Consider the following 12,404-nt stretch of genomic DNA (forward strand, 5'->3'; position numbering starts at 1 on the left):
CATATCAAAAAACAAACCTCCTAGGCTATTCTAGCAACAACCCTTACTTGTGGCCTTAGAACAAAGACAAACCCACATAAAATAGCACATAAAACACCCCATGCTTACCTATGATCCTCCAGAACTGTCCTTCTAGAGATGCACATCCATAAACTTTAGAAGACTCACCCTCTAAGCCTCCTTGCTGGCTACTTGAGACCTTAGACATTTGTGGCCTATTTTCTCAAGGAATCTGCACCCAAAACGGTGAAGACAAACTCCCAAAATCATCCTTCTAGGCTACCTCAGGTTCACTATAAATTTTAGAGGTATCCTTGATATTTGATTGCACTTAGGATGTATTGAATAGGCTCCCATCTCATGTCTATTTATATCTTTCTCTAAGGAAATGACTAGCCCTTCCAAGAAGGTCCTTCAACTAAGGTCAACTTGAATCTTCTAGCCCTTTTACCCACACATAACATTCAAAAATACCTACGATTTGGATGATTCTCACCACCCTTTGCTCATCTAAGGGTCCTCTATCATCTCAAATCATCACATATCAAAATATCCTCATGGTTCTGGTCCCCACACCAATGGGTACAAAACCCCAAGATTGGGTTCTAAGCCCATAAGACACTTTTGTGTTCCAACTCCCTCACAAACCTCTAGCCTATGGTTTGGAGTACCTCCCAGGCTACCAATCTCAATAGTTTGTAGAGATATCTACAATTTTAGTCCATTAGGAAGAATTCCTTGTTGTTCTTCTTCAATAGAGGACATGGGCGGGGGCCTCATTGCTACCTGTGATCTCTCAGTAACTGGTTGATTACCTGATCTAACATAATTGTTTAATTATCCACACAAGGATTGATTACTTGATGATACATTTGTTTTTTATAGGAATTTTAGCTCATTTCCTCTAGCTTTCCAAGAATCATAAGCACGGGTTTGAAGGTGTGATGTGAGTAGAATTGAAGTGAAAGTTTGTTGTTCTATAGGATAATTTTTTATAGCCCCAACATAGGAGTGTTAGGAAGGAGAAGCAGTTGGAACTATGATTCCTTTGAAATGTTGTTGTTGTTGCCCATTTCCAACAAAATTATGAGTTTCTAATGAACTTCGTATTATATCGTAACTTGTTAGAAAGTATCATGTTCCCATAGGGAAATGAATTTGTATAACATACAATATCCTGGTTCCTTAGATAACATGTCTGCATGGTATCAATGTGGATACTTGAACATGGAAACTATGTATACATGCTTCCCTCTCTACTGTTTGATCTAAATGAAGTTATTTGTATGGATATTATTATCATTTTTAAGGTTTTTTTGTGTCCTCCAGCCTACTGATCTGAGTTTTGGCTTAATTTTCACTTTCTATGCTCCATGATCTAGTACATGAATCCTAAGAGATAGATCCTGCATCTCCCATTCCTAGAGCTATGTGTCACAATTCTAGGGGATGCATTCCACATCTCAGCTCCAAGAAGGTGGCCCCAACTAAACACGAGGAACATCCCCTCGCAACAATTGAAAATTACAATTTATAAGGTCTAATCCCATGAATATTATTCTTAGTTTTAAGGTTTGTTCCACGTCCTCCATGCCTCATGATTTGAGTTTTGGTTTGGTTTTCACTTTCCATTCCCTATTATCTATTGCATGAATCTGTCTAGGAATATATCCTAAAAGTTTTACCTACATATTTTATTGCCAAATAGTGATATGGAGGTTTAGTCTATATATTTCAAGTTTTGTGGTTATACAAAAGGAAGATATGTGTTTTATATTGTCTCGCAACTTGTTACATTGTTCCAACCCATGCGTGTAGTGAAAAATATATAGATCATGCCTACTAACTTTCCTTAAGATTTGTCTAGTGCTAGAATTTAGACTGTATACCTACTTACTATAGAGAACATACCTATTATTTCAAGATTTTTACTTCATACAACTGTGAAAACTTACTCCACATTTCAGCAAGGCCCTATAAACAATAAAGTGTTTTTGTTCATCCATGGGGCTTGTGATTGGTGGTGAATGGGTGCATTGTTATGGCACTGCTTGCAGTAGTTCACCTGTTCAAATCCCTAATGGGTTTAGCCTACAAAAAATAGAAAAAAAACCAACAAAGTGTTGTTGTTTAATGAGTAAAAGTTTGTTTTGTAGCTCATATCATAAGTTTTTTATGTTTTTACTTTTTACATTAATTAGATGTCTATTTTTTGTGTTTATATTAATGCATGACAAGGTTCTCATTATGTAACCTATTTTCTGTGGGGAAAGAGAATCTATAAAAGTATAAAAGATCTCAACTCAAGAACCCGTGAACAAACACATGATATACTTGTTGGTAAAATAGGGATTCTAATTTTTAATTAAGGTTTTTGAAACTGAGGATCCCCATTTGGATCATGGATCTTCTCGGTTGTCATTGAGGACTTGGATGACATGGATGCTCGAAAATCCTTGCATTAATATATTATTATTGAACACAAGAAGGTCTAGATTAGAAAATCAAATAGCTTGCGTGTCATTTTGGCATCTTTTTCTAGCAACTGATTATTTTTTGCGATAAAAAAATTGATGTAAGTGAGAATCTGAATTGTCTACATTCTGCAAAATTTGAACCTTATTCTTAAATTTAAGAGTCTGATGTTATTACAAAAATCATTTTTGAACAAAAGAAATTTTCTAGGAATCTAGAGATATGATTTCTAATCTTCTAGTTTTTGTTATTGATTTCAATGTTTTATCCTTTCCTAACTAATTTTTTTACATCCCTTTTGGGTTTTTGTTGTTACTTTTAGATTGACCTATGAAGTACAAGAGAATCTCCATTGTTTTTGTTGTTTTTCTTAAAGAACAAGGAGCAAAGGGTTTATAACTTTATTCAAAGGCTAGGTGCCAAATCTTCTTGGATATAGTGCTCAAGGTGCTTGCAAGTTTGTTTTTTATGAGTTCTTTGAGAAGTATGACACAGACATTGTAGGGCCTGAGTGTACTACCAAATACAAGACGTTGATCTACTTAGCAAGCTTCAGGCTCTGCATCTGCAAAATCTATTGTTGATATTTCCCTTTTTCCTTTTGAGGCTATAAAAGTTAGAGTACAAACACAACCTGGATTTGCTAGAAGATTATATGATGGGCTTCCAAAGTTTGTTAGATCAGGAGTTATTGGGTGAGTTTTTCTGCCTTTCTTACATATTTTATATTAATTTTGAATAAAATTTCATGTAGTCCTCATGAAACTCGATTGTGTTTCCTCAATGATTACACTTTGTACAAAGGTATTGGTCCACTTTGGGGATGCCAAATTCCTTGTAAATATCAAATCTTTGTAGTTTCTATCATCTTTATATATATTTCTATAAGATAGATGCTTATTGTTGGGAACAGGATCCCCCAAGGAAAGTTTTGGGTCTAAAATCCCATGTTTTCGGTTAAATTTTGTAATAAAGTTGTAATGTCTCTGCATTTTGTGGTCACGGAGTGCAAAGGTGTCATGAGTCATAAAGGGTTGTCCACCCTTATCTTGTAAAGTGTAAAGTCAGCTATAACGATATGCCCATGGTCCGCAGCCCACGGGTTTGTATAAAAAGAGCCAAGTAAGTAAGCTCTAAGAAGTTTTAGAAAGAAGTAATATGTCTTGAGCAATAAGGAGGAAGTTTTTAGAAAGTCTAAGTTTCAGGTCTTAGTGTATGTAGAGGATCTACAGTTGAGTGCGAAAAGGCCTAGGGTGGAAGTCCAGAACTGAGTGCACAGACCCCTACATCTATGTGCACAGGGTGGATAGAGTCTGTAATCATCTGAAGATATCAATAAAGAGAAGCATTCTACAAATTTTGTGTCTTCTTCTCCTGTTAATGCATCTTGCCATATTGTGTATGAATTTCATTTACAATGCCTATGTGATGTGTGAATGTACGTAATTACGTTGGTTAATTGAATGCAAGTAAGGATACCTATTTACGTGGCGCTACCGTGATCATTTAATAAGATAAGTAAGACACTTAAGGTAATTTCGAAATCTGCACAATACGCTATCCTAGCAACGTGAAAGTACCTGAACCGAAGGGTAGGGCTACACAAAGGTCAATCATACCCCTTCACGGAGGTATTGAAGGGTGAAATAAAGGCTAGATAGATAGAGCCCTAGAACTTAATGACCTACGTGAAAGCAGGAACATAAGGAATAAACTGACATCACGACCATCTCAAGGTGCGGAAACTTGGTTCCAGCATTCCCCATACTACTATGGGTGAGACTTCAGTCCGCACTCTGTGGGCTGATGCCAAAAGGGCCAGTAGTGTATGGATTTGTTTAGCTAACTAATTTTGAACCTAGGTCAGGCCCCATGTAGCCAACAAATGGTTCCATTGCCAGGACCTGAATCTGCATAAGAGATGTGTGATGTTGTACCACTAGAATCCAACTAAGAAAGAAATAGGAGACTAGTTGGATAGGAAGATCCATGAATTCGCGGTGCATGAGAACAAAAATGTGTGACTGGCAAAGGAACAGTGGCTGGACAGGTACCTATATATAGAGATCCACGAGATATTTTTCTGTTCCTTTCTGGTTTAGCTATACGAGTGGATCGCGAAGCTAGCAAATAGCCAAGGAAGATGGAGACTTGACAGTCCTATTGTCTGGACCATGGAGTTAGTACAAATATTGGAAGCCTCTGAGGATAAGATCTCTACCATTGTCGCTCATTGCATTGATCGCATCATAGGAGGATTTGTGCCTGAATTCACAGTCGATTCCTCAGTCATCTACAACAAGGTGGAGTGACAGTTTTTCAAAGGTCATGAGGTAAGTACTTGAAGTCTTTGAATACTTGGATTAAGATTTTATTGTGTGAAAAATGGGTTATGCAACTATCTTGATGTTTAGAGCTACGCGAAGTGAAAAGAATTGCAGGAACGAAGGAAGAAAGGGTCTTGAATATAGTCCATTTATTTCACCTCCATTGGGTGATGAAGAAGGAGTAGCACAAGGTTCTCCACGAAGTGATATTCAGTTAATAAGACAAGGATTCCCATGAGTACCACCTCCACCCACAACACCTCCAACTTCACCACCATCACTTATGACTTCACCCATACCACGAGTGCCTCCACCGTAGTTCAGCATGGCAAATTCAGTAAAGCTACCTTTGTTTAAAGGCTTCAAAAATGAGGACCCGAACCATTTCTAGTTCATTGTGAAAGTTCTATGGGAAGCTCAGGGCATCACAAATGATCACGTGAAGAAGGAAACATTGGTTAGTGCTTTGTAGGATCGTATGCTAACCTGGTACATCAAGTACTCTAATGATAATCCAAATGCTAGAGTGGCAGACATCCAAACTACGTTGAATAAAGAATTAAGTAGGCCTAAATCCATGGCATAGTCAATTGTGGGGCTCAAAAAAATCGCGATGAAACTAGGTGAGACACCTTGGGAATTAGATCAAAGGTTGAAGTGTAAAATCCACGAAGCTAATATGAGCTTCATAGATGAACAACACCGCGAGTGGTTCGTGGCTTCACTCCTGCCATACCTAAGGGTTGCGCTATTACAAAAGAAGACAATGACTTAGGCAGAGGTCTTATAGATTCCAATGATATTGCATGAAACACTGATGCAGGATCCAAATCTGTGGGTTCAACAAATCCATGTGCAGTTGCAAAATCTTTGACTTGAAATGCAAAGTTTGAAGCAAGATAGAACAGTTCAATAGAGGTGCGTGAAGAGGTATGGTTCCTGAAATGTAAAGGTTATGGGCATGAAAAATACCATTGCCCAGTCTTTGCGAACTATACTGTTGGAGGAGGACTAATGCCTTTGACGCTAGAAGCTCAAGCAAGATTGAGCACGGGGTCTGTGTTTTGGTGCGCTATATGTCAGGTAGCAGGAAAGCATACGACGGATAACTGTCATTTGCTATAGAAGTTTGTACAAACACCACAAAAACTATTCTACAACTTTTGTAGGTCAGTAGGGCATGATGAGTGCAACTGCAGAAGCTATGAATTGATGATAGATAGTGTTATCACCTAGATTGACATCAGGAAGAAGGGAGGCAATTCCAAGGTAACCAAAAACCAAGCTTAACCTGTTAGCTAGCCCTACCAAGCCGGGGGATGGCTCTCTCCTTATGGATCTCAGTCAAGATGACTAGATTAGTAACAAGATTTTATGCTACGTATAGTAGCTCAAAGAGGTTTTGATTGAATTTGTTGGTATTTTGGCCAGATTAGGAGGAGCTGGGCAATTTGGATTTGGGAAACTAAGTCAAAATTGCAGGGGATTTTATGGGGCAAGGTAGGTATGATCTTCAGCACCTTAGGCTTGATGGGGTGAAATGATAGACTGGTGAGGAACTAAGAAGGGCATGAGAAAGTCGTAAATCCTTCCTAAACAATAGAAAAAACATGAAATACTTGTGTTTTCCCAAGGCAGAGCATTAAAACCTAATGTATTCCACCTATCTGACTTGAAAACAACCAATCAGAAGTAATTATATGAAGGAGGGATACATAAATAACATGAGAAAATATTCAAAAAATAAGAAACATATTCTAAAGGCCATACCACAAGGATCCCATTAAAATAGCTGCAACTTTATTAGTTTCCTACCAAAACTGCTACAAAATGATATGTGTTCAGTACATGAGCATCCAGCTGAATCCAACCCTTGCCAACGATAAAGAAAATACATGATATAGAATTTCAAAACGCTCATCCTAACCATGAGGGGTCAAAACCATCACAAGAGGAGCTGTTTCAACCATTTCTAAACAAGGAACAAGAATCTAGGGAGTCAAACAACTTGCCTCTAAAAGAGGGGAAATTGATTCATTACCCTCAAAACCACTTTTTCTCTAATGAATCTTCTATATAATAGTATTTGACTATTACATTTATAAACCATGTCATTAGTTAAATCATTAAATTCACCTCTATGAGAGAGAACATAAGAAAATAGTCAAAATTTAGCAAAACAGTCATCCTGAGTGAAAATACCTTACATGCAACGCCACTGGTCCTATGTGAAACACAACTTTGAGTCCACTTTCGGGGGTCTTCCCATCATCAAAATTAATGGTGGGATAGCTCATTGGAAATTTTGTCGAGTCTAATTTCCAGAACATCTTGAATGTTTCAATTTGGAGTTCATTTTCCTTGTCAAAAGCTCAATCTCCCAAGACTGGTCAAAATGTGTATAATGAGGCTGCCAAAATGCAGAGTCATTTTGCAGTCAACTTTAGTAGGTATTCCTCAACTCGAAATTGAGCTCATGATAGCTCATTGCAAATATATTTGTGTCTAGTTATCATTTGACTCATAAAGAAAGTCTTTTGGTCATCTTAGCTAGGAGAAATCCTGATTCACCCGAGGTCACTCTAGAAGTGAATCAACTCTCCTGAGGTAAATGATCATTTAGATATTTTTCCAAAACCATGAGATCTGTGTAAAAACTGAAGGATTTTTTTCTTGTTTGTTCAATAGTGGAGAAAAACCTCTCTCACTTTTGTCAAATTCATCTTCTATTTCTTAGAAACATCATTTGAATAAAACCTATCCCGATATGTGGAACAGGAGATTTGTAGAAATGAAGAGAAATGAAGGGGATAAGGGGCTTCTAACTTCTTGAGAAAATTTTGGGAAGTATGCGGGGATGTTAGGAAGCAGGGGAAAGTGGAATTTCTAATATTGAGTGAGGGGAAGGGGTCAAAAAGGGCAAAACACAGGCCTAACCTAGAAAAGTGTCAAATTGTAGCAGTAAGCACAGATAAGATCTGAAAGGAATGATGGACGAGAAGGAATAAGACCGTTGGAGGAAGAGTTAAGATATAAAGGAGCGAAAAGAAAACCGCAAAGACCCATTGGATCTCAGGCGATAGCAGGCAATCTGGTCCTTGGGATGGAGGTGTCTATGGTAGAAGCCCTAGCTGTTGCAGATTGTACCTTGGTCGGTAGAGCTAGAGGTAAGAAATATACCTCTGATTTTCTTCAAGATTGGGGTGAGAAATGCTTCGCAACGGATAGAACTTTATAGTTTGAAGCCCTAGTATTAGCAAAAGGATGGTTTAAGCTCAGATTCGAAGATAGAGAATCGACAGATTGGGTACTTCAGCGAAATTGGCACATAGGGAACATTCCAGTTCTGCTAAAGAAATGGACCCCTCTATTTGATGCAATCAAGGAGAGAACGGATGAATTTCCTGTTTGGGTGTGTGCTCCGGGTTTACCATCCTTTCTCTGGACAAAGGAAGTCTTCAAATCTATTGGTAATAGGTTGGGGGTATACCTGGAAGCAGATATGACCTTCTTGACAACGAAAAACAGGGCAATAGCGCGCATACTAGTCATGCTCAACCCGAGCGGAGGCTTGGCACAAAAAATTAACCTACAATTCAATGACTATGTATATGAGCAGATATTGGACTACGAATACCTGCCATTTAGATGCCATTGGTGCCATGAGTATGGGCACCTGGCAAAAGATTGTCCACAGATGAGAAGAAGGAGACATTTCCGAAGGACTACAGCTTACAGACAAAATGCACAAGCAGATGTTCAGATGACGATGGAGCACGAAATGCCGGAGACGCAAGAACCAAAGAATTTGGAGACAGAGGAGACTGTGAAGGGTCCAGAGGACGAAGGTGAACAAATTCAGGAGGCTGTTGTGGCAAATGTCATGCATCCAGTGGTAGCTGTGGAGGAAATAGCTAAAGAAGCAGAAGTTGTGGAAGGGTTCGTCGAGATAGATAAGGCAAATCAAACCATACTCGACGAAACGGAAAAGGGTATGTGCTCAGGGACCCCTATTTCCTCTCTTATTTCTCCTGAGCATAATTCTGTAAAAATAAATATTACATCCTCATCATATCAAGAGCAAGAAAATAATAATGTTGATAATATGGAACATATAATGTCATGCCCGAATGTGGAAATCATAGCTGAAGCCTTACCGTCTCTGGATATAAATTGTGAAGACAAATGGCCTCCCCTGTCACTCCCAGTAACTCGGCCTCCTTGCCCTTACAACCTGAGATCTTTGGGAGGGAATCATGAGGATCAGGGGTCTGTAGGTGGTTTGGGACCGATCCATTCACAGAACAGTTCCAAAAACAAACGAGGACGGAAATCAGATATGTCCAAGGCAAAACTAAAAGCTAAATTGGATGTTGCAGATGGTAAACAATATTCTATCCCGGGGGTTCTTAGAGTAGCTCATCCCCCTGAGGGTGTTATCAAATGATCCTGACATCTTGGAATTGCAGAGGTTTGGCCAGCAAACCTAAAAAACTGGCCTTGAAAGATTGGATATCTAACTCCAATTTAGATGTTATCTTTTTGCAAGAAACCCTGGGGAAGGCTTCCGAGATTGAACCTATGCTTAAATCCCTTCTGCCTGGGTGGGTTTTCATTGCTATGGATGCCTCTGGTCATTCGGGGGGCATCGCAATTGGTTACAAAGAAGGGCGGGTAAAAGCCATCAACCATTGGGGGATGAAAAATGTTATGGGCATGGAGATAATATCCCCAGACTTCACTTTCCCCATCACCTTAGTAAATATCTACGAGCCATGTCAGGGCAGGGATTCCTTCTGGGAAGATTTGATGACAAAATCTATTATGAAATCACCTTTGATGATTATGGGAGGTGATTTAAATTTTTCCATGGGTAGAGCTGAAGCTTGGGGTCCATCTGCGAGAGAAGATCCCCTTACTGATTTTTTCTACAACCTCATCACGGAGAATAATTTAATAGATCCCTCCCCGCTCAAGCTTAAGCCGACTTGGAGGAATCGAAGGATAGGAGAAGGCCAGATAGCCAAAAGAATAGACCGTTTTCTGTTAACGGAGTCATTATCTTCTAAAGCTCCTTTGATCAGACAGTGGGTTGAGGAAATAGGGAATTCGGATCATTTCCCGATTTTCTTAGACATAACTATTCCTCCTCACAAACCTCCTGCCCCTTTTAAGTTCAATCTCGCATGGCTCCAAGATTCCACTTTCTGCAATCTGTTTAAAGAAACATGGATTCACCCTGATCACAATGCAGGCGAGGATAAAAGTTTTTTGTTCATGGAGAATTTAAAAAGACTGAAGCAAGCCACAATTTCATGGGCAAAGGACAGAAAATTGAAACAAAATGCGGAGATGATCAGTATAAGGGAGGAGCTGAAGCAGATGGAGAGTATGGAGTCAGATGGATACTCCTCACAAGTCTCAAAGGACAGAATCCTTCATTTGGAGAAGCAGCAAAATAAAATTCTTTTGGAAAGGGAAGAAGAGTGGAGGATCAAGAGTAGGGCAACTTGGCTAAAATCTGGGGATGAGAACACTAGGTTTTTCCATAATTTTGCAAAAGGAAGGAAATCTTTAAATACTATCTGGCGCCTTAAAGATGAAGAAGGGAGAGAAGTCAGCTCCCTCCCAGAGCTTTCTGGTTTGGGAAAAAGACATTTTCAAAATATTTTTGCAGACTAGGGAGAGGCTACTATTACAGAAGTCTTTAGAACTGTGCAAAGTTTTCCTAGATCCATTGAGGAAGATGAAGCAGAAGACCTTACAATTCCGGTTACTAAGGAGGAGATTGAAACAACTATGAAGCTCATGGGCAAAGACAAAAGCCCAGGCCCTGATGGCTGGACTATAGAACTGTTTCTCCATTTTTTGGAACAAATTGGAGCTGAGTTAACTGAAGTAGTTGATGAATCTAGGCTGAAAGGAGTTGTCTATAGACCTTTTAACTCAACATTTATTGCTCTCATTCCCAAGAAGGATGAGCCGGAAAGTTTTGAAGACTTTAGACCAATTTCTTTGTGTAACTGCATTTACAAGATTATTTCAAAGGTTATTGCTCTCAGAATTGCACCAATCCTGTCAAGAAATATATCAATGGAACAATTTGGGTTCCTGGATGGAAGACAGATCCATGAAGCCATAGGAGTAGCCCAGGAGGTTATCCATAGTGTCAATATGAAGAAAAAGAAGGGAGCTGTTCTCAAAATCGACCTATCCAAAGCATATGATAGGATCAGCTGGCTCTACCTAAGGATGCTGCTAACACATGTGGGTTTCAGCTATCCTTTAGTCAGCTGGATCATGGGGTGCATCACAAATGTCAGCTTTGCAGTACTGGTTAATGGAGCAGCCTCTTCTTTCTTTAATAGCCAGAGAGGCCTCAGACAAGGGTGTCCATTATCCCCTCTCCTGTTCCTCCTTGTGGCAGAAGGGCTCAGTAGACTGATTCACAAAGCCAGAAGAGAGGAGAAGGTAAAAGGTATCGAGGTAGCAATCAATCTCTTCATCACTCACCTTCTTTTCGTTGATGATATCTTGATTTTCACCAATGGTAATTGCAGTGAACTAAAGGAGTTAAAATGCATTTTTGATCTTTTTCTAAAAGCAACTGGAATGCAGATTAATTCTGGGAAATCACAAGCTTGTATGGCAGATTTTGAAAGAAGGGAAAGAAATCAAATGGCTGATCTATTTCCTTTCCCCAGTCAACCTCTGGAAGTTCCCTTCAAATATCTGGGTTTTTGGTTAAAGCCTGCTGCATACAAAAAAGAAGATTGGAACTGGCTCATAGCAAAGATAGAATCCAGAATATCACACTGGAGCTTTAGATGGCTGTCCAGAGCTGGTAGGTTGACCCTTATTAAATCAGTCTTGTTAGCCATCCCAGTTTACTGGGCCGCACTAACCTGGATTCCTAAAGGAGTAATGGAGAAAATCAGAAGAATCTATTGCAGATTCCTATGGGCATGAACAAAGGAATCCTCGGTTTTACCCTGGGTGGCTTGGGATAAAGTGGCCAGACCAAAAGAATGGGGAGGGTGGGGGATAAAAAGACTTCCTGAGTTCAGCGATTCATTAGCAGCAAAATCAGGATGGAGGCTTATAACCATGGAAAACCTGTGGACAAGGGTAGTGAAAAGGAAGTACATTGACCCAATGCCTTTGGAAGAATGGATCTGGAGTCAAAATAAGAAGGTAAAAAATTCTTCAGCAATCTGGAAAGCCATAGTGTATGCCTTCTCAGTGATCGAGCAAGGTTTAGCATGGAAAGTGGGAGATGGTAGACAGATCAGGATTGGCAGAGACCCATGGGTTGGATGCAATGAAGCTTTTGCTTTATCCCCAGGGCTTCTTCGACACCTTGATTCTAAAGGTATTATATCATTAAATCAGGTGGAAAGAGTTGGATAGTCTACTATCTGGGGACAGGCTTGGAAGGATGATGAAGAATTAGGGTTAAATGTAAGATGGAAGAACGAATGGGAGGGGTTCATCAAAGAACTACAACGATCCAATGTCAGGATAAAAGATGAACCTGATTGCTTGATGTGGGCACAAAGCAAATCTGGGGGGTACACCCCAAAAGATGGATATTGTTTTCTA

General features: G+C 39.5%; 1 protein-coding gene across 1 annotated transcript; it reads left to right on the forward strand.

The window, feature by feature from the left end:
- Positions 1 to 9,245: 9,245 nt before the first annotated feature.
- LOC149158510 (uncharacterized) lies at positions 9,246 to 10,484 on the forward strand. The gene has a single exon (XM_089434015.1). The coding sequence runs from the start codon at positions 9,246 to 9,248 to the stop codon at positions 10,482 to 10,484; it is 1,239 nt and encodes a 412-aa protein (XP_089290141.1).
- The last annotated feature ends 1,920 nt before the right edge of the window (positions 10,485 to 12,404 follow it).

This window comes from Pinus tabuliformis, chromosome 5_2, assembly GCF_031772625.1.
Source record: "Pinus tabuliformis cultivar Carrire ecotype Pingquan chromosome 5_2, CPIR1, whole genome shotgun sequence".
In the NCBI taxonomy this organism is placed as follows: domain Eukaryota; kingdom Viridiplantae; phylum Streptophyta; class Pinopsida; order Pinales; family Pinaceae; genus Pinus; species Pinus tabuliformis.